The following is a 23,547-nucleotide window of genomic DNA, read 5'->3' on the forward strand; positions in this document are numbered from 1 at the left end:
GTCCACAACTGCTTTACGGCTTCTCCTTCCAAAGTGAAAAGAGCTATCATATGACTGCAGCACGTATGCCCAGCAACCTGAAATGTGCCCGTTTGTACCCGTTCACCGTGATATATTTTTGGCCTCAAATTCTGTCTTGCTGCACGAACATGGGTGTTCTCAGAGACAAGATCTGGGAAAAAATGAGTGAGGGGTGATAGTGATTTTGTAGGGATTTGATTGGAGTGCCTAATTCAAGTTTTGGGTTAGTTTGTGAAAGTGTGTACTTTTGGAAATGGTAGCCTATTCAATATACAGCTTGTTTTTCCTGTTTTATTTAGTCAAGCCTAGCAAAGTTATCTTGCAAACCAGGGTGGATCCTGGCAGGAAGAAATGCTTTTGCTGCATGACACACCTGTGGTTTGCATGAAAGGGTGGGAAGAGTATTTCATTAAATTAATACCCATCTTATTCACAGGTGAATCTGGCTTGGGAAAATCCACTTTAATTAACAGCTTATTCCTAACTGATCTCTATCCTGAACGGTACATTCCTGGAGCTGCAGGTAAGCCATTCTACATCTCAGCCTCTGTCTGTGGTTTTTCCTAGATGGGATTATTCACGTATTCTAACGGAAATAGACCTTAAAAAAAGCTAATTGAATTTTTAGAAACTGAGTCATTTATTTAAGAAGTGACTGACTGCATGTGTATGAAAATGGATTTTCAGTGGGACAACATTATCTGATGTCCAGAGAGCCAAACAACAACGCTAACATGAGTGCTTCATTTTAGGCTTCTGCCGGTCAGCCACGTCCTCTCTGTGGTGCGCCAGTTGCAAAAGGAAACTGGGGGTAGGGAAGCAGCACATTCCTTCCCCTTTCCGTGTGCATTTCCCAAGTAACATTTCCCGTGTGCATTTCCCAAGTAACAAACAATATTTCATGGCTACTGAGCCTGCTCTTTGGGCAAGCTCTTTTCAGCCTGCTTAGGGTTTTTCCCCCAGTTTATATAATGGTGCTCAGCATGTTGATTCTGCCATTTTGCTTCTCAAGGGCCTTGTTTTGGCTCAGTTTCTGTCAGCACCTGCTACCTGAACTTGCAGTTAGGTCTGAATAAAGTTTGGTGGTAGTTGCTGCAAATGATTCAGTCAAATATACTCATTATCATGTATTTCACCTGTGCAAAATTTACAGGCATTTTGAAGCTACGGCCCAGCGATGTCCATCACTGCTATTCATCTCAGCTCCGTATGAGGCATTGTTCTCTTGTCATCTAGAGAAAAGCAAGGGAACTCTGCCTCCTGCTGAACTAGAAGATTAAAAAGCTCATCGGTGCATCAGGATAGCTTGGGATATTGTTGTGGGGACAAAACCCGACCAATCAAGCCCAAGGCTTTTAATAGGCTGCTCAGATCAATTAACACTGAAGTCCCAATGAATGTGTATCCATCCTTGTACCTCTCATATGTTGCTGTGCAAAGGGATGTCTTCGAAATCACTGTGTATTCCAGTCAACTGAGCTGGCTTCTGTCCTGCGCGCCTTCCAATGTTGGCACTTCTCTTGTTTACCTTTGAAGCACTTCAGAGTACTTCTCACGTTCCTCATCCTTTTAAACTGCGCCTGTGAAATGGCTGTTGTGTTTCCCTTTTGTTTGTTATCTCAGCCTTTTCTGGCTGGGCGATATATATTCTTTAAAGTGCTAATGTGTAAACAACAGCAAAGGCCTATTGCTTTTTTGGAATATACAGTGGCCCGTGGTGGCCTAGATTCCAAAGAGCCACACGCTGAGTCCCATGTGCCCGCCACGCTGTTATTTTTACTCTGTTTATATCCTTCCCTTTCATCTCACTAGAGATACTTGGGGCGGGTAATGGCCTCTGTAAAGCACGCATTAACCATAGCACAATAGCCCTTTATGGGTATTCTGTCCAACTATTGCATCTGTGCGCATAGAACCCCCCACATGATTTAAAACCCTGCCTCTAAGTCATGGAAGGAGTCCATGATAGGACGGGCTTCTGTCTACGGTAGTGGCCTGTGAAGGATGCAAATCCGGGGCCAGTGGACACAGCCCTCCTCTCCCCTTCTTTGTGGTTACAATCATGTGGACCGAGCACCCAAAAAGGGCTATAAAGCTAAACCCAGCAGCCCAATCTGACAGTTCCCCTGAAAACACCCTGCACATATTTTTGTTGGATGCCATTGTCTGGGTGCCACCAGGGAGAAGGCTCTGTACCACTTTCCCGCCATTGTGCTACATGATGCAGTTGCGACTGCCTTGCGCTGTGTCCGACCACCTGTAAGGCAGGTTAGGCGGAAAGTCAGTGCCTGGCCCAAAGATACCTCGTGAGCTTCATGGCCTGAGTGAGGACCAGAACCTGCACCTACCCTGGTCCAACTCTTCTGCCTTTCCTGACGACACCTCTGGATCTCGTTCCGTCATGGTCTGCTTTTCCTGGTGGGATGATGCCATGACTTTCCCTGTTTCTGCCCACTTTTATGATATACATGCCAACAGCAAACTCAGTTTTCCAAGCGGCTAAAATGGCGCCATCCCTACACAAGTCAGGCTGTAGGCTTCGGAGAACCCAGCATCTTGCAGGTGTATAATCTACGGGTAAAAATAGCTAAGGCAGGGGATGCTCCTGTCCCAACAGTGTGGAGTATTGACTGACTGGCGGCTGGGGAATGGAGGAGGGATGGAATGCAGGATCTGGAACAGGAGCAGCTGATGCTGCAGCACTTGGCACAGTTCCCCCGTTGGATTTTGTTGGCTACTGGGTAGTGTTCTAACATACGCACAAACAATCCAGCGGGCTCTTGGTGCTTGTAGTTTTGAATTAAAAAAACAAAAACCTCTTTCATGCCCCTCGCTGTTCTGACAAGGGAACGTTAATGTGTTTAAACCTTCCTCTTCTAGAAAAAATAGAGAGAACAGTCCAGATTGAAGCTTCCACCGTAGAGATAGAGGAACGAGGGGTGAAGCTTCGTCTCACCGTAGTAGATACTCCAGGATATGGGGATGCTATTAATAGCCAAGACTGGTATGTTTTTATCTGGCTCTGATACAGATTCTTCACATCTATTCCAATCTACCGATTCCTGAGAGTGTTTTACCCTTATAGATGGCCTAAAAATAATTTAAAATGATAACAAATGTTGGTTGGGAAAGGGGGCATTTTCTCACTATCAATTTTTAATTGCATTAACTCTCATGGCTTTTTGTCAGTGCTGGGTGTTGGGTAGTTCATACAAGTCCCAGCAGGAGATGGGTTTATGTTTAAGACTTCTACTACAGTTTTTACTACCCTTCTTGCTTCAGGCTGTGCGGGGCAGCTAGATGGGCAAGCTGGAAAAAGGAATTGCTCCCCAGTCTCAAGGCCTCCCTGCCTGTGGCAGGACTACTAACAACTGTAGACGATAGCAAGAGAATATGGAGCATAGGAATCTATTGTATATGAGCTTGGACTGTTTGCCCATTTAGTCCAGTATTTGTTCCTCTGACTGGCAGCACCCAGGTGTCAGACAGAAGGTGTTCCCAGATAATGCCAATATTTAATGCTGGAGATGGACCCTGACCCTTTTTGCACACAAGGCAGGAAGCTACCTTGCTCTGAGTCGTCTAGTGTTGTTGGCACTGACTGGCAGTGGCTTTCCAAGATTTCTGGCAGGAATTTTTGCAGCCCTACCTGCAGATGCTAGGGATTGCACCTGGCAACAGGTGTGTACAATTCCACAACTTTAGTCCGTCTCCAGTGGGATGCATGCAGTCTTTATATGGCCATGTCCTGATGTGGATCCCTCCCTCCGCGTGTGTGTGTAGATGTTTGCCACAGATAATGACTGTAAACTAAGAGCAACTAACTTTTTATAAATGTGGGACTTAAAACTATCATTCATATAATACCTCTAGGTAGTACTGCCTATTTACTGGTATTCATAATATTGCTTTCCTGCAGTGATTTCCCAGTCCTTTTGTACCAGAGAAATTTCTTCATCAGGTTGGCTTAAACTTCCTTCTGTTGGATTTCCAAGTCCATTTAGCTCAACCATTGTGTTGCAAGTTGAACTTCCTGTTGATTGTGTTCTGATGCCGTGTTTATTCTTTGGCAATATTTCATAAAGCCTCTGTGAGTTTGGATCTCCACCCGCTTTTTCCGGGTGGGAGGGAGACCAAGAGAAAGCAGGGTGATGGTATCATTGCACCACTGTTGTTGAATCTGCAGTGAAGAATTCAAAGGATTAAGTCCAATATTTGTCATAAAGTTGAGACTTTGAATTCTTCTCCCCATCTCTGTCAATAGAAGGTAATTTCTACTTTTTAAACACCCTCACAGAATTTATCCTTGAAGAAAATATAACGATGCATTGTGCATTGCGAAGTTGTTTTGTAAAGCTGTTTGGACTGTTTATATTTCCTGGTCTGTAGGTCATAGCCTATTTAGAAATTCCCCTCTTCTAGTCACCTGCAGCCTTTTCTAACTGTAGCTCAGGAACTGCTTTTGGTCTCTTGAAAACCCATATATGCTAAATTTCTCTTGTGTTCTCTGTTGGGTGACCCAAACGCAAAGAGGAGCAGAGCTTTTTTGCCTTATATAGAAGGGTGCGTTTTACTGGGTAAAGCATGCCACCATTGTCTAAGGATGAAAATCACACATTAATGAGTGAGTGTGTTTAAAATTTTGATCTTGTTTCCCTATGAAGAATGTTCAAGGCAGCTTAAAATATTTTAAAGGAACGTAAAAAGAAAATCAAGCAACCAGTGAAACAGTTTAGCCCCAAATATTAAAAGGGGCTGTGAAACAGTTTTTTGCCAGAATTGAATGTGGAAATTCAAAAAAATAAAAGGGTCTTAATCTGATAGCAACTGCGATAAATGAATCTTTCTGGAGATGTTTGGAACCACTACTGGAAAGGCCGTTTTCCAACTATGAAAGAGGAAGGAATGCTGTTTGTTTCTGTTCTTTCTTTCTCTTGCTCAGAAAAGACCCAAACAGAAAAGAAAATGCGTGTGGTGCTTAGTTGATCCACTAGGTAAAACCAGTGTTATGGGCTATTTTTTTGTGCTGCATATTTTTATTTGAATCCTCCTCTGCTAGATTGGTTGACCTTACCTCCCTTTTCTCTGGATATCCAGCGGATGCTTAGAATGCCTCCTCACCGCAGCGAGTTATGCCAGAGCTAAGAATTAGCATAACATAGCAGCTGGTAGTCGGGGTTCTAGTATCTCTATAGGAGGTTTTATATCTCCTATCCCCAAGCACTATTTTGTGGCCTTATACCTAATAATTGTCATCCATAATGTGTACTACTATTTTACATTACAGGATCGTTATAAGAGTGGCTGGGATAATGTAATGTACAATATTTTGGATGCTGAAGGAAAGCAGTATATACTTTAAAAATGCATTTGCAATTTGCTACTCAGCGGAATTGTATTAAATTCTAGGAACATTTCAGTTGTATTAATTCTCTCACAACTCTCTATGTTAAATGAAAGGGGCAAATAACATCGACTTGATTCTTGACTTTTGTCCCAGGATGACAAGGTTAATTGGAAAGATTGAGCAGTGATGAAGATCTGAAAACTGCATGCAAAGAAATAATTGTAGCAGAGACCCTTTAATTGAATTGCCAAGCTATTTTTTAGTCCTTGAAGAAGCAGGAAACAGGAGCAACTGGGTGTATGCGTACATTGTCAGCCTCATTCTTACAATGTGAATTCCATGGGGAAGAGAGCAGAATCTTATTCGAGAGATGTGTTCAGGAGGAAAAGCTTCAAAGAGAATCTTGCTTATTCACAAGAGTCTGGATGAAAGAAAGCCTTTCCCATTGCAATTGTTTTCCTCTCCCTTCTTTTTCTTCAGTTTCAAAACAATCATCCATTACATTGACAACCAGTTCGAGAGATACCTGCACGATGAGAGCGGCCTCAACCGGCGCCACATTGTGGACAACAGAGTTCATTGCTGCTTTTATTTCATATCTCCCTTCGGACATGGGTAAGGGCGGATTTGCACGCGCGGACGAGCCTTCTCGCCTCTAAGCACGCACCGAGTAACTTTCTGGAAGGGATTTAGCCATCCTGTTCCTGGACCTACTTTCCTCCTTGACAATCGGCCAACTCAATTAAAATCACCTTTGGGATTAATAGCTGCCTATTTGGTTTTGTCTCCATTTCAGAAAGGATTTAATACCAATGCATGGCAGGGGTATGTAATTAAAACTGGTGGCTACCTAGAAACTTAGGAGGTAATAACTGCGTCTTCATGTGAATATAGGGGGCTTAATTGTCATGTGAGTCACATGCGTACAAATTCAAGCGATCTGAACTTTGTACAGTACGGATTTTGTCTGGGTTCCTGAAGCCTCGTTCATCAGCGGAAGTTGAAAGATTTTTTTCACGAGGAGGTTTACATTGCTGTGAGTTTACGCGCTCGAAACGGTATATACCCTGTTTCCTGCATTGAAGTAATGGAACATTGTACATCTGCAGTGCAGACGCTGTGCGTGTTTTTCCACGGAAGGGCACACCACATTCTAGGGCTGTTGTGGGAAAGAGTGTCCCATTTCCTGAGATGTTTGTTGTTGCCAATGCATAACAAGTAATTCCAAGTAATTCTTAGGTTGCTTTCAGCGCTGCATTAAGTTTTCTGATTGATTTTCAGGCTGAAGCCTTTGGACGTAGAATTCATGAAAGCCCTTCATGGAAAAGTCAACATTGTCCCTGTGATTGCCAAAGCTGACACTTTGACGCTGAAGGAGAGAGAGAGGCTGAAGAGACGGGTAGGCACTCTTCCGAAAAAGAACATGCCATCACCCCTTTTGGAACGTCCCAGCTCGTAAAGTGAATGCGTGCTTTCTTCCCTGGTGAATGGTGATGCGGGCTGGGGCTGATGGGAGTTGTAGTCTGGAACATCTGGTGACATCCATGCTGGGAAGGCTGCCATGCACTCTCTTTTTTGGCTGCTTTCCAGTTTCATTCATTCATGTGGAGTACCCTGGCCATTTGAACGTGGCAGTTTGCTCTTACATGGGATATCTATGGGTATAAACTCATGGATGTCTGGCGGAGCACATGCTTTGCATGTGGGGAGGTCTCTGGGCTGCACTGCTGCAGCTCCAGTTCGAAAGGATCATGGGGCGACAGGGCTAAGAGAGGCCTCTCCTTCACAGATTAGGGTTGGGCCCCCGTTTTTGACCTGGAGTGTTCAGTGTGGTGCCAGCAGGTAGCGCTATGCCTGCAGCTCCCATGTCTGAGACCCCCGCTACCTTCCCATCCCTCCTGCTTTCGTTGTATTTTTTACTTTCTTAAAATTGGGAAGCTATCACACCACAAAGTGATTTTTTTCCCTTGAATGTCCTTGTTACATGGGTTCAAAGTGTGGGTTTGTGTGTCGTAGCTCAGATTCCAAGGCTGGGTTTTCTTTAGGTTCATCGCGGAATTAATGGTTTTAGTCTCTAGGATGACTGCTGGGAAATGAGGATTTAGCAGCTGGCTAGATCCACCATGGCAGCCATTTTCTGAGAGTACCACACACAGGTCGGAGGTGTGCTGAAACAGGCGTAACCAAGTTGCATGGATCGATTGTCTGGCTTGAAGAACAAGCTCTGCCGATAAGGGTGTCTTGTGGGGAGACTCAGTGTACTATAGTTTCATTAGATGCATAGCAGACATTTTAACCTGTTGGATGTATTTCCTAAAAACCATTGGTCACAGGATCAGGCAGTGTAATTGGATTACAACGCACATTTTAAGGTATTTTATGCTCCCCAATGTGTAGAACCACCTTTTGTATTTCTATTTAATCCATTTAATCCATTGCCAGGCCACGTGTGAGAACCTGATAGGTATCCCTGCCATCTGGTATGAGATTCCTGAGAGTGGATTTCTACTCACCAGAAATTTCAGAAACAGCCCTAGAGAAATTATACAGATCACAAAGTTGTATGTAATGGATGAAGTCTTTCACCTCTTTCTGCCCACAATATATACAGGGCAGTATATGCCTACAGAACAGTATACGCATATAGCATATACCCCTCTCTTGAAATCATCTGTAGGCAGATTTAACTTGTCATTCATGGGTCTGAATGAAACTGCAAGAGGGAGCGTTTCTGTGGGTTCCAAATACTTTATTCTTTGGAACTTTATAGCTTTTCAGTTTGCCGTTAAGGACAATGACCAAAGATAACATTTCTGTAAAAAATGTTTTCATAAAGATTAAGTTCACATTTATAGTAAAGATAAGCTCACCTTAGTTTTTACTAGGGTGGCCACTTGATTTAAAGAAATAATATATAGGATCAGGAGTTAGTTACTGAATAAATCAGAATTGGCTTCAGTTTGCACATGACAAACATTGAGGGTTTTTGTATTTTGACATGCGTGCTTAAGTTGTAACAGACACCTGCTTTCCTCTCAGTGGGAGTAGCTCTTAAAATTTTGGTTAAGTATATTTTTTGTCATCCAGTATATCTGGGAGCATATTTTAGATTATTAGCAGAAGACCCAATGCATAGCTTCTTGATGTTTCAGAAAGATACAAGTAGCTGGGCTGAAGATGACAAACTTAAGGAAGCCACTGGTTTTTTTGACTTTCATAAAAAGCAGCAAAGAGGCTGTTGGTCTTAATAATTGCAGGGAAAAGAATCAAAATCAAATCAAATTTTATCTAAGGTTATTCTATGACTGCTGATGACATGCCAGCTAATTAATCAGTTATCAAAAACCCATTAAAGTTCTTTCCAGAAAGTTGGTGTCCTAAATCACAAAATGGTTAGATCTGGAGAAAAAAATGTCATTTGGGAACTTGCTCATTTTTGCGGTCTGATTCACTCTTAACAGCACCCAACGGTACCACAACTGTTGCCTAATAAGGAACAGTTGGAGGGCAAATAAACATCTTGGACATGATTATTTTGGGTCCTTTTGGGTAGGCCATTGTTATGAATGGCTTAACAGGATAGAATGTTTAATGTTGATCCAGAGCTTTGAAAGCTTAGCTCCTGTATATTTTTCTAACTCAAACATCTCTTAATGCAAAACCTCTATCAAGGCAGGGGATCAGAATCTCTCTCTTCTGGCCTAGCTTTGAAGCCTTTGCTATTTTTTAGATCTTTCTGCCATTTGGCAGTGAATCCAAGGTAAGTTGGGCCGGGGTTTTTCCCTCCTGACTGTTTGAATAAGCAGAAGGCTTACTTGTGGGGGCTTCTTTCAAGGAAGCCCAGCTTGGAGTAATTCCTGTTTTGACTTGACGGAATCCAACCTTCTTTTTTAAAAAACAAAACTCTCAAGTGGGAAGAACTGGACAGCCATTTCACAAGCGGTGCTATGCCAAGCCACAAGAGGAAACCTGCTCGAAAGAATGATTACATGAGAAGGGGAACTTGGATTTTGACTTCTTTGCAGATTTCCCCTGGGAAGGCTAATCTTTAGGAACCAAAGAACCTCCTGGGACCAATAAAACTGATGTCTGAAGAAGCAAAATGTTGCTTCATTGTTGGGCGTAGTAAATGCAGTTTGTTTTCCTTGCAATTCTCTTTTTCCTTTCAGGAAAGCACTTGGCTGAACAGCTGTGATACATTATTTCTGCACCCTTGTTAGTTTTCCCGCCATTGTTTCCCTTGCAGGTTTATTGCCAAAATCTCTGCCCAGAGAGATGGGCTTGAACGTTCCCTGTATCTGGCAAAACGCAAGCCGCAGTGCCTCCCTGTGTTATACACAGCTAGCTGGCGTTTGGACAAACCTCCTATCTGTAGCCTATTCTAAAGATGCTGCTCTTTTAAATGCAAGCTTTGTAGGCCACACCTGCCTGAGGGAAGAACTCAGGATTGTTTAAAGAGGGATTTTTCTGCACTTTTCCAGTCCATGGTGTCCTTTTGTGGTCTGGATTTTGATGCTGTGGTCCATTTGCCTTCCTGTGTTTCTCTCTCTTGAGGGCTGTTGCTACTCCTGCTTCTTTGTCTGTGGGGCTTTTTCTTTATCAAGTGAGCATGATCCTATGTTTTCTTTGTAGAATATCTTGCACGTTATCCTTTTCAGAATATATAGAGAGGTCTCAGCTTCATCACCCATGGTCGATCAACTAGAAACCTGCAAGCTCCCTCCTTTCCTCTGTTTGGGCTGTGACTTCATTGCTTGTACTGTGGTTTGAAGTAGAACCACAGATCTGATCCTGCTTAGTAAACCAAAATTAAACCAGTTTTCTGCCTCAGATTTAACTGGAAACTGTACCTTAAACCACAGTAGAGGCACTGTGTGAGAGGAAGGTTTGGTCTCAAGGTGCATGGGATTGAATTGTACTGGGAAGGTAGGATTTGGGTGCTGACCATCTAAATACAATGTGTGTTCTTGAAGTCTACTGCTGCGTGCTGCTAGAAGTCACCTTTGCATTCCTCCTCGTTGCAGGTTTTAGATGAGATTTCTGAGCATGGCATAAGGATTTACCAGTTACCTGATGCTGATTCTGATGAGGATGAAGAATTCAAGGAACAGACCAGGGTTCTGAAGGTGGGTTTGATGCATCCTAGTTTGATGACACATCCTTCTGTGGTAGTAGTCTTATTCAACCTATATTCTTCAGGTGTTTTCATCATTTCTCCTCATCCAGAATTCTAATGCACAATGAATGTTGAAAGTCAATACATTAGCAAGGTCCAGTTGTCCATGGAACTGAGTTCTACAGCAGCAGAAGCACACAATCAGTTTACATTGTGTTTTACAATGTGCGACACGAGCAAGAAGCTCTTCCATTGTACTCACTTTTCTACAATAGATTTGCACACAGGCGACAGTTTCAGACAGATACTGGAATATAAGACTTGCTTGACCAATCTGAAAATGTGGAAAAGTGGAGGGAAATACTCTAAAGAACATCTACTTAGGTAGAATGGCCACAGAGTTCCTACTCAGCTCTCACCTGGACTCCAGTCTCCATCAACTCTTCCTCTGTCTTTGCAAGAGGGATTAGTCCATACATAAAAACTCACCCTCACCCCAATCCTATTCCAGCTTGAAGGGATGGCTCACGAGGCTTTGGGTTGGGATACAAGCACCGTCATTTCAGTCTCTCCCTGGGAGAGGGGTAAAATCTGAGCACCAGAGCTTGGGTGTGGGGCAGAGATGACAGAATCTCTCACCTCTAGAAGTTTACGTGAGAGATTATAGTAAGAAGGAAGATAAAGAGGTTTTGTTTAACATTTTTTTTAGAAAAGTTATACCCAGAAAATCCCAATTCTGCTGTTGGAGCCAAGCTCAGTGTTGGAATGCTTTTTTTTAAATATAGAAGCCCATTCATAATAGCATTTATTTGTAGGTGCATTCGTATTAGGCTGTGTGTTGTCTGAAAATACATCAACAATCCATGGCTTTAAAGAGGGAAGGCCACCTGCATCTTCCCATCCTAATGTACCTCTAAAACACTTTCTGTTATTTTATGCAATCACCCTTCCTAAGAGGTATCTTCACAAGAATATCCAGGTTCTTCCGATCCTGCCACTTCGCTACATTAGTGCGATTACAGTCATTGTACTGACTGCATTTGTAGTGCACCTTCCTTCCATTGCGAGGTCCTGGAAGGTCCCTTCTGCAAGCACTGACCTGAAGTTGCTGTAAAATGTGCCTTAGGACCATAGCCCTGGCTTGTGAGTCCTCCCTTGCAGTCAGGTCTCCTGCTGATGGTCTGCTTTCCTTCTGAGATTTTTATGTTGACCCAAGGCACAGGTAACATTGCCCTGAGTTAAAGAATGGGTCAGAGAATCACCCCTAAGCTTGGATATACAACCAGGCTTGCTTCACATGTGAATTTGTTCTGTTTTCACCCTGTTTACTTGTATTCTTTATTCATTGTGGCCGTCGTTAATTATTTTTGCAATCTGTGCCTAGTTAAGAGTGTTCCTGGGTTCAGTTTAGCCAGGCTTAGAGTCAGATGCAGGAATGGAAGAAGTTTATACAAGTGAGAGATTAGGAAAGAAGAGAATGTACAATGATAGAACCACATAATTTCCTTAACTCTAGAATAGCATTTGCTCTGTCCCTTCGTTTTAATTCTTTTTTTAAACTACTGTTGTACCACGTCCATAATGGCTATGTTTACATTCTGATTCTTCGTGGACACTTATCTAATTGCTATTGGGTTGAATAATAGAACAAGGAGGCAGTTTGATCTTTTGAAACGGTTTAGTTTTGTTTTTACAAAGAGGCTTTGCCCAAAGTTTGAGTAGGATGAAAATGAGGTGCATGGAGAGGCTGGAGTTTACTTGGGGGTTGGGGGATCATGACAATAAGACGATCTTGTGTGTTGTCATCTTTATATTAGGAATAGTTCCCTAATTAGCATCTCTGAATTCCAGCCTCTGAGCTATTAGCTGAAAAGTCCCACTTTTCTGTACATGATCCTTTTGACCTCTATGGGTTAAAACTCTACACTTTACTAAACACAAGCTGTATAGTCCACGGAATCCATTTCTGCCCGTGCATGTACCAAAAGCGGTGAATATTTGTCCTGGATGTGCTCATCCAAATCCTACCTTCAGCATTTTTCTGTGATGATTGTATGACATGGAATTTCTGCTCCATTGACTCATCCAGGCAAGCATTCCTTTCGCTGTGATTGGATCCAACCAGCTGATTGAAGTGAAAGGAAAAAAGATCAGAGGTCGCCTGTACCCCTGGGGAGTGGTGGAAGTTGAGAATCCAGAGCACAACGACTTCCTAAAGCTGCGTACCATGCTGGTGTAAGTTCGGTTCTTTATTGAGCTTAACACTTCAGGCTACCCAAAGAGCGAGGTTTCTACGTAATTTTGCTTGTAAAAAACACCCTTGAATTATCTGAGATTTATTTACTCTCCTCTTTCTAGTAAAAGTACTTTTGGCTTTTCTTTCTAGGCTTATGTGATTTAGTTGAAATCATGGGGGAAGAATCTTAAATCTTTTTTTTAAATCAGGATTCCCTATACTTAGAAGGCAAAACTTAAGGTGAATTCAGAATTTCAGGGGAGGAGGCAGAGGGATTATTATTATTATTAGAACATTTCTATGCCGCCCCTTGCCGAAGCCTCGGGGCGGCTTGCAACACAATAAAATACAAAACAATATAAAAATAACAATATAAAATTAAAATTAATAATATAAAATAAATAAAAAATATAAATGATATAAAAGAAGTTTATAAAAGAAAAGTTATAAAAGAAAAGAAAAGAAGTCGCCCTGGCCAGATAAATAAGTACATACTGTTAACAATTAAAATGATGTTTAAATAAAAAGGTCTGTCAGAATTCCTCTGTATTGTAGCTCAAATCAGTATGTAGGAATTTTGATATCTTTATCATTGATATCTTTACATTCCATTATTTTGAGTTTGTATATCCACAGTAGTTTTATATTAATGTAAATAAATATACTATGGAAATTTAGACAAGAAAAATGGCCTACAACTCCCAGCATGGTACCTACATTTGCATAGTATTAAGCCTTTAGTTGCTAATGTAAAAATTTATTTCATATGCACATGGGCATGCGTACCAGTGTGTACTGACTTTTTAATCATAATAATAGGAGCAACCCCCTGGAAATGGTTACAAATGGAATGGTAATTAGGTTATTTGAAATGGGACAAGCGGAAGGATTCCTTCAAGAGCTGCAAAACAAATATTGGTATAAATCCAGGAATACATTAGAGCTGATAATCTGAAGAGTGATACTTGGCTCTAATTTTTAATAATGTCTTGGTTATTACTTTTTGGGTAGATCCATTAATCAGATTTTGAGATACTGCAGTGCTCCGGTAGTTAGACCTTAATCCCATTATTTACTTTTTGGCAGCTAAGTTTCAGGCAAGGAGCTCCCTCTGGTGAGCAATTTATGTGACAGTTGGATGCAGAAACCATGATGCAGATAATTTTCATAAGCGCCTTGGGAGATCAGTTGTTGTATATTTTATAGCTATAAAACCAGTGGAAAGCGTGTATTAATGGAAGTGTACATTCAAGTTAGTTTTGCCTCTGTCCCATTCTCTGTCTTCTGTGATGAATGACACGGTCCAGGCTGGAAGTTCTTCTTAATCACCTTTTTAAAAAGCCCCAGATAAGCCCACTGCTTTGGAAAACTACATGCATTTGCCGAGCAAGTGCAAAGGCTGTGGGAAGAGAATCGTGGCTTAAAACAAAACAGAATGGAACAGGCTCATATTTGAATTAATTTGGCAGGATCGCATGGCTGGAAAAATTCAAACCAGGAAAGCATTGCTTGCAAGCGAGTGAGGTCCTCTGCGGCTTCTATCCATAATTGGCCAGCCCCACTGCACAAGCAGTGCCCCCCTGTTTTGCGAGAAAGATCCAGCGCTTTGGGGGCAAACCCCAAAATGAGACCCAATGCCTGTCTGTGCTGTGGGGCAGGTGGGCTGCCCTTCCTTCAGAGAGCTCCATCAGCACGTGCCGGTTCAGGAATTTGTGTGTGTGTTTCAGAAGGACTGAGCCTCTGTTGTGCAAGTGATGGGTGTTGCTTGCCTTGCAGAATCCTCAGGACTGTAATAAAATAAATGAACGCGTGACTAAGACTAAAATATATGCAGAGGAGGATTTTAGAACGTATAGGCATGAAGATGAATGTTAGAGGGCTAGGAGGATGCAAGCCACTCACAAGCTGGGAGTGCAATTTAGTGTCGGTCAGAAGCAAAGGTTTCTGAGCCTCTCTTCACAGTCGCCTGATGAGTCACCAGAGGCTCACCTGGGGTAATTCAAGTTATGCCAAGCTATCGTCGAACGTGCTGTCCGAATGCAGTTTATAGCTCATGGCAAAGGCTTCCATGTAGCCTGAAGTGCCTGATCCTGCCTAATCTTGGAAGCTAAGCAGGGTCAGGCCTGGATAGAAGTGGGATGGGTGACCTGAGTGTATGATTCTATGATGATTGCTGTCAACTGCCTAGAGAGCTTTGGCTATGGGCAGTATAAAAATGTAATAATAATAATAATAAATAATTTAACGTGGCACTTCCTGTTTCAGGACACACATGCAGGACCTTCAAGAAGTAACCCAGGATTTGCACTATGAAAACTTCCGGTCAGAAAGATTGAAGCATAGCGGCAAGTAAGTAGGAGCCCTGCAGTGTCTTGTTCCATGTACCTTTCCCATCCTTCTAATCTCTTCTGGTCTTAACCCAAAAACACACAGGCAGACGCACGAGTGGCTTTGCAATAGGCTCCTTAGTGTTACCTAAGAGAAGGAACCCACAGAGCCAGCAACGGTGGCTTGCCTGCGAGCGTGAGGGTGCTCCAGAAGGAAAGATACTCCAGCAAAGGGACACAGTGGCATATTCTCTTTGCGTGCCTTTCCTTCATTTTGCTGTAATCTCCGTAGCCTGTCTCCCATTCCAGTTATGAGAGTTATGTGCAAGAGATCCCTCCCCCACAACAGCTCCCCGCCTTTTCAGGGCTCGTTTTAAACCGTCAATGCTGTGCTTACTGCTATTCAGCCAGTTCTTTAAAAAAAGAATAGAAAGCAAATGGAAGGGAAACTCGCACCATCTAGTGGGGTGGGGTGTGTGTGTTGCTATTCTTGTTGAGCAGCAAAGTAGCCAATCCCCACAGCCTACATGAAATTGCTGTCTTGGGACTGGATGACAAGACAACCCTTCCTGGATTGGAGAAACCCTAGAACAAGCCATGGGCTGTCAGGATGGCTTATTGCTAAAACATCAGCCATCTGTGGGAAAGTGATCTGCCTTTGGATCTCATGATAACCCACCATGACTAGCTACCCATGATGGATTGTTGTCTTGTGCAGAACAAATCGGTCTGAAGGAACGGGAGGTTCTGCACATGCATGTTCATGAATGCCGCCCTTATGTGTGAATGGCCCATCCCAGGTCAAGCACCAAATACAGTGCAGGTCGTTCCCACTTTCTACTGCTGGTCGGTGAATGCTGAGTAAATTAACCAGATGGCATCCCCACAAGCATCGACTGACCTGACCAAGTGAGAGTTGGATTCAGTCTTCAGAAATTTGGTTCAGGCATTAGTCCAAATTGTCCTATTATGTGTGTTTCAATATTTACATAGCCAGGCGAATGTGATTGGCTAGAAAAAGGTGTCATTTCTTTTCCTGATTGCATTCTAACTTCACTTCTGATGTATTCCATTAGGTAATTCCTGCGCCCTTGACCCTTACTTGTAAGATGTAAAGCCTTTAACATTTATACTGGAGCTTTCCTGATGGCAAACCTGTTCCTCTGTGTTTCTCTTTGAAATCATTCAGCAGAAGTCCAGAAATACTTCTAGTTAAGGAAATGACTCTGTGTGTCTGGGCTGCTGCTTTGTTTTCTGACCCATGCTGGTGCCATGGGGCGGGGGTAGGCAGTAGGCAGAGGAAATGGCTCCACACAAGTGTAAGAATTAGGATGTAAAATTCAGGCGGATCCCTTATGAAACAGGAATGAGAAATAAGAGAGCTACATAAACCACTGGAGAAGGGATTGTCACCATCCAGCTGCCTGATTCTTTCCCATCTGAGAGAATAATTACAGGGAAAGTTACTGATTTCATCCTCTAGGTTCTGATCCTTTGCATCTACATAAATCTGTCTGTGAACAGAAAATGTCTCACTTTCTTTTAGATGATAAAGGCTTCATCTTTGGATGCCCTTCCATTTTCCAGTAGTACTGGGCTCCAACTTGCATTGATCATGCTGGTTAGGGAGATGGGAATTGGAGTCCAGTACATATGGAAGGCACCAGCTTGAGAGAACTGATCTGGGAATATGTATTTCCTCCTGTGAGAGACTTTGGTCCTTCCAAGAAGGTTTAGCTATGCCCAGGGATTCATAAGAATTTTCACTGAAAGTGTTTGTGTGTCTTTAAAACCTGCTTCTCAGTTAAAGATAACCAGTGTATATATATTAATTTATTACATCAATGAGAAAGCATATAATTAAAATGATCTATACCATACTACTAAAGTATTAATATTTAATAATATATGGTATTGCACTCAAAGTATCTATTAATGCACATTTACACCATTAAACTGCATGTAGCAATAGCTGTCAATCCAAAAATAACTATCAATAAATTAAGGATGTGGGAAATGTGACTCTTGAGTTTCAAACTCGGTGGCTTATGAGGTCCTATGCATGGTGGCGGGGTGGCAGAGGTGATATTCCCCACCATGCCCTCCTGTCCTGTGTTTTGCTCAGTTGACTTTTTTGCTGTCTGGGGAAAGCACTCCCAGACTGTTCTAGGTACCAAAGCTGTTGAATCTTCCATGAACTTAGCAGTGGTCCATCAGCACCGAGGACATCAGGCTAATTTGTGGGGTGCCTATAACTCTTTCCTCAGTATCTCGCCACCTCTGACTTGCCTAGATTGCGTAGGAAATGTTTCCAGTTCAACATTTTCCTTCCTAACGGTCAGACTGATCCCTTGGCGCTTTTGAAATCTGCTGGCTCATTCCGTGTCTGTTTCTATATCTCTCTTGTCTTTCTCGCAGGCCAGTTGAAGAAGAAGTTGTGGACAAGGATAGGATCCTTCAGCAGAAAGAGGCGGAGGTGAGGTCATAAGCAAAACTATGCGAACAAAGCATCTTAACGAGGCACTTGGTTGAGTCAATGACTTTTTGAGCAGAGGGCAAGCCCATGTTTAAAAAAATCATTTCATCGGCAAGCTTTGCTGCTTAGCCATAATTTTTCTTCCTCTTTCTTGTCTTGGCCCAGCATGGAAGGGTAGAAAGGCTTTATCTTATCCTGCTTTTTATTATTAGCCAAGTGTATAGCTCCCACTGCTGGCCATTTCTTCCCTTTTTCATTGTGTGCATGTGTGTTGGGTGTATAGCAAAACAGTAATTCCAGAGAGTTACAGTAGTTCAGCTTAGTACATGTATTTATAGTTACTCATGGATGTGAGCCGCCCCGAGGCTTCGGCGAATGGGGCGGCATAGAAGTCTCCTAAATAAATAAATAGTTGCTAAATCATTTGGTTGGAACCCATTCCAAGAATTGATGAATGGTAGCTAACCTTTTGAGAAAGCCTGGATGGAATTAATTCTAAATTTCCAGGCAGATATTCTCCTGGGTATAGGCAGTAAGGACAGGAGAATAAGTGCACAAGCAAGTGTTGCTTAGGAATAGTAAACAAACTATGAAATGGTGGCAAAATGTGATCTTTGAGGTATTTTGGCCAAGAATTTCCATGAGCCTTCACCATTGGCTGTGCTGGACAGGGCTGTTGGAAATTGTAAGCTAAAGCATAGGGAGGGACACAAGTTGCCCACTTTTGCCCTGAAATGTGTGTTAGAAAGGAATTGAGCAACTTCCTCAGCCTCTACGTTTTGTAAGTGCACACATGTCTGTGTGGTTCTCCCTGTGTGAAAACGAGAGACAGTTTTGGATGTTCTAAGGGAATAAGCTTCTCTGGGGACTCTGCTGCTCTTAAACAGCTGACATCAAAGTTACAGGGGATTAGTTCGAAACTTGGAGGAAAGCAAAATTGTTTTAAATATTGACTGCCGTCCCTTAGGAGATGAAGCAGCCTTGCTTAGTCTCTTGTGTAGATAAGGTGGCACGAAATCTCTTTATCTCCAAAGCAGTCTGCTGAGGGACTCTAGTTGGGAGAGGGTTGGAGGGGTGGGGGCAAGGCAGAGGAAATGGGCTAACATTCCTTGGCCTTTGCTGAGAACACAAACATCAATTTCCCTTTCTGTTTTTACATTCTGAGCACTAATGGTGCTTGAAGTTCTATTTACAGATCTGCAAGGTTTACATAACCTCGGGGGGGAATGTAGGGTTGGGGAGAGGCCAGGCTCATCATGCTGAAGACATCACTTCTGCTAAATAATCATTCTGGATTTTATCAAAGGACACTGTCCTTGGCTGGTTGGAACCATTAATCTCTTGGCTGCTTTCTTCAGCGGCCATTACATGACCATTTCTGACATGTGTACATTTATTATTATTTATTTTTTTGCTTTTTTTGTGGACAGCTGGCTTCTGTTTTCCAAGCTTCCCTTTTAACACATTTCTCCAGATGCAGAACATATTTGTAATTGCAGAACAGGACGGTGCTTCAGAAGGGGGGAGAATTAGTAGTAGGTCTACTGCTTCATGGTCATTTTAAGAAGAAAGAGGTAACTGAGCATACGTTGCATTCTGGTTGCCATCACGGGTAGGCATGGCTGGGCAGTTGTCAAGGTGCCAGCAGGGGTCCATGGATAAGGACTCTCTACAGTTGCTTCTTTGGTTCAACACTGCATTCTGCTTCCTCACTTCGCTCTCATTCGGGGCTAGGTAACAGCAGTAGTCAGGAGGAGGAGCTGTACATGCCTCTGTGGAGTTGTTTACTGGCTCTCTGCCTGTCTAGCAGTCAGATGCTAGCAATAATGCAAGAAGATGAAGAGTAATAGCAGCAGGTGACAGTGGTGGTGAGAAGGTCTCTTGCCCAAGGGCCTTCCAGAACCAGGAAGCATCCTCGAACTTCGCACAGAAGTCCTGAGCACTGTACGCCTTGCACCACGTGAGTTTTTGTTTACATTGAAAATCGTGGCAGTTCAGCCTCACCTCCTAATGGGAGGGCTCAGGCTCAGGAAGCAGGGGAGCCAGGCCCTCCTCCTGCATGGCATTTCAGCCTCACTCCATTCCCAGATTTTCTTTTCCAACAGACATTCAGTAGTCTGTAGCTAATGAACATGCTGAGTGTGTGGACATGCTTGGGAATGGATTGCATTTTCTTAGACTTTTGTACTTCTGCCATCTTTGGCCTCTTTAACAGGCTCTGTCACTCAAGTGAGAAGGAATGGCAAGCTTTTCCCCTCTTAAGTATATATCTCACAGGAAATCATCTTCCATGCTTTCTTGCAAGTGAAAGATTCTGGCATCTTGGCCATGGTGGAGAATTCAAATACAAGCTTTTATTTTTCACATAAAATTTGCAGCAAGACGGCACATGGATTCTCTGTGTTCCCCCTTCCCTCACAGTAAACTTCAGACATCTACTGTACTTCTCTGTTACAAGAGTTCAGACTCAGCAGTTCTCCCATGCTCCCGTCTCCTGTAACAGAAATAGGTTCATTTATTTATGCGTGAATCATAAATTTGTGTTCGTGCTTTTGGGAGCCTCCATAACATGCCGTGCTGTGGATCTGCCCCACTTGTGTTGGAGACGGTCTGCATTGTTGCTGTGGCCGTTCCCCTGGTTTTGTCTTTTGTCTCAGTGCCACTGGTGAGCATGGGCTCTTACTCACCTTGTAAATTATTGTTATTATTATTATTATTATTATTATTATTATTATTTATTAGAACATTTCTATGCCGCCCCTTGCCGAAGCCTTGGGGCGGCTTACAACACAACACAACACAACACAATACAAAAATAACAATATAAAATTAAAATTAATAATATAAAATAAATAACAAATATAAACGATATAAAAGAAGTTATAAAAGAAAAGTTATAAAAGAAAAGAAGTCGCCCTGGCCAGATAAATAGTTTAGAGGACTCACTGGCTTCCTGAACCAGCACAGAGCAAGGGTTTTTGGTGATAAATATATTATGCAACAGTCTGCCAATTAATATGTATCATGCTCATATTTCAGCTTCTGTTAATCTGACTTTTGCGTCTTTTTAAGGTTACCAATTTAAAAAGCAAAACAAATAGCTACTCGAGAGTTAAGAAGCCACAAGGGGGAGCTGTGCAGGACACGACTGAGCATTGTCAAATTCCCAGAGCCTGATAAATGCATAATAATGTAGGAATCTGGGAGAGGCAGAGGGTAACATTTAACATGAAGCAGCAAATACAGTAGGGGCACAACTTACAGATGCTAAATATACAGTGAAATATTCATGCATTGAGAAATCAGCAATAGCATGAGAGAAATATCTAGGATGTGACTTTGAGCCTGCTGCAGCAAATTGGTGAGGCATTTGCACTACTGAGAAAGATTCATGGTAGGTCTGTTACTTTGGACTGTGGGGACAAGATAGCCCTTTGTTACTTTTAAGGAATCCATGTAAATCAGAATTGGGGCATTAAACGCTAACTACCCCATACCTCAAGCTCTGGCACATCATAGCGAACAACTTTGCATATGTACTTAAGAGCTGCCGAGCAGGGAAATGGACTTAAAAGGTTTCTACACATGCACCTTCTGTCTATCTTCTAGTCAGTGACTGGGTGTTAGCTGAATGGAAGGAATATAGATTCATAAATGGACTGGATGATTTCTGAGGCCTATGATGCCCACTCTGCATAAGAGTACAGTTCCAGCATCCCAATGAGGTGGCTGCCAAGCTTCGGTGTAACTGCCTCCAGCAACGGAGAACCCACCCTCTCCTGCGAAGTCTTAGCTGACTTCTGCTCCCCTGAAGTTTCCACCCTAGTTCGAGTCCTCCTCTCTGGAGTAACAGAGCCGCTCGGCTCCAGCTTCAGCATGGCTGCCCTCACACTGGAGGACTGTCGCAACTCCCCTTGCTGGGAGGCACCAGGTTTGGTCCCCGGCATCTCCAGCAAAAAGTGCTTTAAGCAATGGATTGTATTGTGAGTTGGTGCAAGTGAAGGGTGGGCAGTTGGCTGTAAATAAGGTGGCCCAATGGAGAGCTAGAGCTAAATGTCCCCATACCTTCATTTGTCAGCCATTTTATAGTTGAAAACAGGACAATAGTTTCCCCATTTATTTATTTATTTAGACTTATATGCCACCCCATTCGCCAAAGCCTGGGGGCAGCTTACAAACATAAATAAATCAACAGTACAATTAAATATAAAATTGGAGACATAAAGCAAATTCCTCCTCTTGATACGTTGCCATACAACTTTCCCCACTCCCATCCTGTTTCAGGGTGATGGGATTTGTAGTCCAAAACATTTGGTGGGTGGCAGGTCACCCTTCCCCACCCTTTGGTGATTTTCAGACCCTCTTCATGCTTGATTTTAAATTTAAAAAACCCAATGGTTCAGCCAGTTCTAAATACAAAAATAACACTAACGCAGCATCTTGTCACACTTGAAGAATGTAGCTTTTATGATACCCAGAAAAAGTTCCATGAAAGAAAGTTTCCCGCGGGAGACTTGAAATAATAATTTAAGCCAGTTTGTGATAATGGATGTGGGTTTTTCTGGCTCAAACGCCTGAAGATTAGTGGCTAGTTAAAAATACCTTGAATACCAAAGCTCATATTTAGCATCGTGGGAACGTCTTCCTGTTACTGGCTGCTTCATGGCCTGAAATTCTCTGGGTCCTTCACCCTACAGTCCACTGGATTTTATTAGCAAAGAGGTGGCTATTTCTGTCCTCTAGTTTTCCTTGGCTAACAAGATCATTGACTGGAGAGGGCTGGCCTTCCCTTCCCTTCCATTCCCTTCCCTTCCCTTCGTTCAAAGCAGTGCTGACTGATCTTTTTCCCCCCTTGCTTGTGTCAGACTTCAAGTACTCCATACCTTCTACCACAGAATAGCTGCCTGGACTTCCTAGCCTATTGCTAGTGATGAGATGCAGAAGTTCAGGTACTATAATGCTTTTGCATCTATCCCTGTACTATTGTTATCATCCAAACAAAGGACAGGTCTGCCCACCGGAAGAGCCTGCATTTTAAGCAGAGGCAAGAGAAGGGGCAGAGAAAAGCAAGACCGGCAGAAGGCTGGGAAAAACACAAGGGCATTTCTGCACCGCCCATTGGCCAAAGCTATCCGGGCAGTTTTCAAAAGATAGGGTGAAAAGGTGTGCAGGTGTGCAGGGCCGATCCTCTCTCAGTTTGTATGAGCTGGTCCCCCGGAATTGCAAGTAGGAAGGTGCGTTTGGCCTTCAAGGGTCACAGGAGGAGCTGCGCTCAGCAGCTGGGCTCTGGTGCTGGCCAGCTGCTCACAGGCAGTGCGGCCTCACCCATCGCCCTCTTCTCATGTGGGAGGGGCCAGATCTGCGGCGAGGGCGCGAGCGTCATCCTGCCCTCCCGCTCCAGTGCTTCGGTCTGCCCAGAGGCAAGGTTGCCGTTTCTCTCACGGTTCTGGGTTACAACTCCAATTTAGCCCCCCTCATAGCGGTGTCTTTTACCGGTGTCCTTGGCGTGGTGTTTTCTGCAAAGCTCCCACGGTGTAGTTGTAGCCCTTGGCATGAACTGGGCTTAGAGCGTGGTTGGTAGCCTGCAGGGGGTGGGGTACCCATTGCCTCCCCCGGCCACTCGCTCGCCATCACTTCAAGCACAGCTCCTCCACACCTTGTTCTCGGGTCAGATCACTGGGGATTTCCCAGCTGCCACCGTTTCCGTGCCAACTACAGGAGCAGCCTCGGGGGGGGGGGGCAGTGGAGGCCCCCAAAGAAAGCTGGGAGCTTGCATGTTGCCCACGGGTTCCACTTGGACCGACCTTGATGTAGGTGAGAGGGAATCATCTCCTTTTCGGCCATGCAGGCTGGACCAGAAATGTCTTGTGAGGTGGAACATGGGCTGACCTACACTTACTTGTAGCTAACACGATTTGCTTGCTGTTTTAATAAATGCAGTGGGATTCCATGCTGGGGAAAATGGCATGAGCTTAGAGGAGCCACCAAGGGATTGGTGGGGAAGGGAGGACAGGTGGGGCAAGT

The 23,547-nt window shown here is 43.3% G+C and overlaps 1 protein-coding gene across 5 annotated transcripts in view; it reads left to right on the forward strand.

Moving 5' to 3' along the window:
* LOC123028675 (septin-2) overlaps positions 1-23,547 on the forward strand; it is a 56,470-nt gene that overhangs the window by 17,717 nt on the left and 15,206 nt on the right. For all 5 annotated transcript variants that reach the window (XR_006415733.1, XR_006415732.1, XM_044440832.1 and 2 more), the window contains exons 4-11: positions 458-544; positions 2,902-3,025; positions 5,849-5,983; positions 6,650-6,767; positions 10,393-10,494; positions 12,574-12,719; positions 14,986-15,069; positions 17,466-17,523. Coding sequence is in view for 3 of the 5 variants with exons in the window: in XM_044440832.1 (XP_044296767.1) it covers positions 458-544; positions 2,902-3,025; positions 5,849-5,983; positions 6,650-6,767; positions 10,393-10,494; positions 12,574-12,719; positions 14,986-15,069; positions 17,466-17,523 (854 nt within the window). In the remaining 2 variants the exon portion in view is untranslated. The remainder of the gene's footprint in view (positions 1-457; positions 545-2,901; positions 3,026-5,848; positions 5,984-6,649; positions 6,768-10,392; positions 10,495-12,573; positions 12,720-14,985; positions 15,070-17,465; positions 17,524-23,547) is intronic.

Source organism: Varanus komodoensis, unplaced genomic scaffold, assembly GCF_004798865.1.
Source record: "Varanus komodoensis strain SLA01 unplaced genomic scaffold, ASM479886v1 scaffold38, whole genome shotgun sequence".
In the NCBI taxonomy this organism is placed as follows: domain Eukaryota; kingdom Metazoa; phylum Chordata; class Lepidosauria; order Squamata; family Varanidae; genus Varanus; species Varanus komodoensis.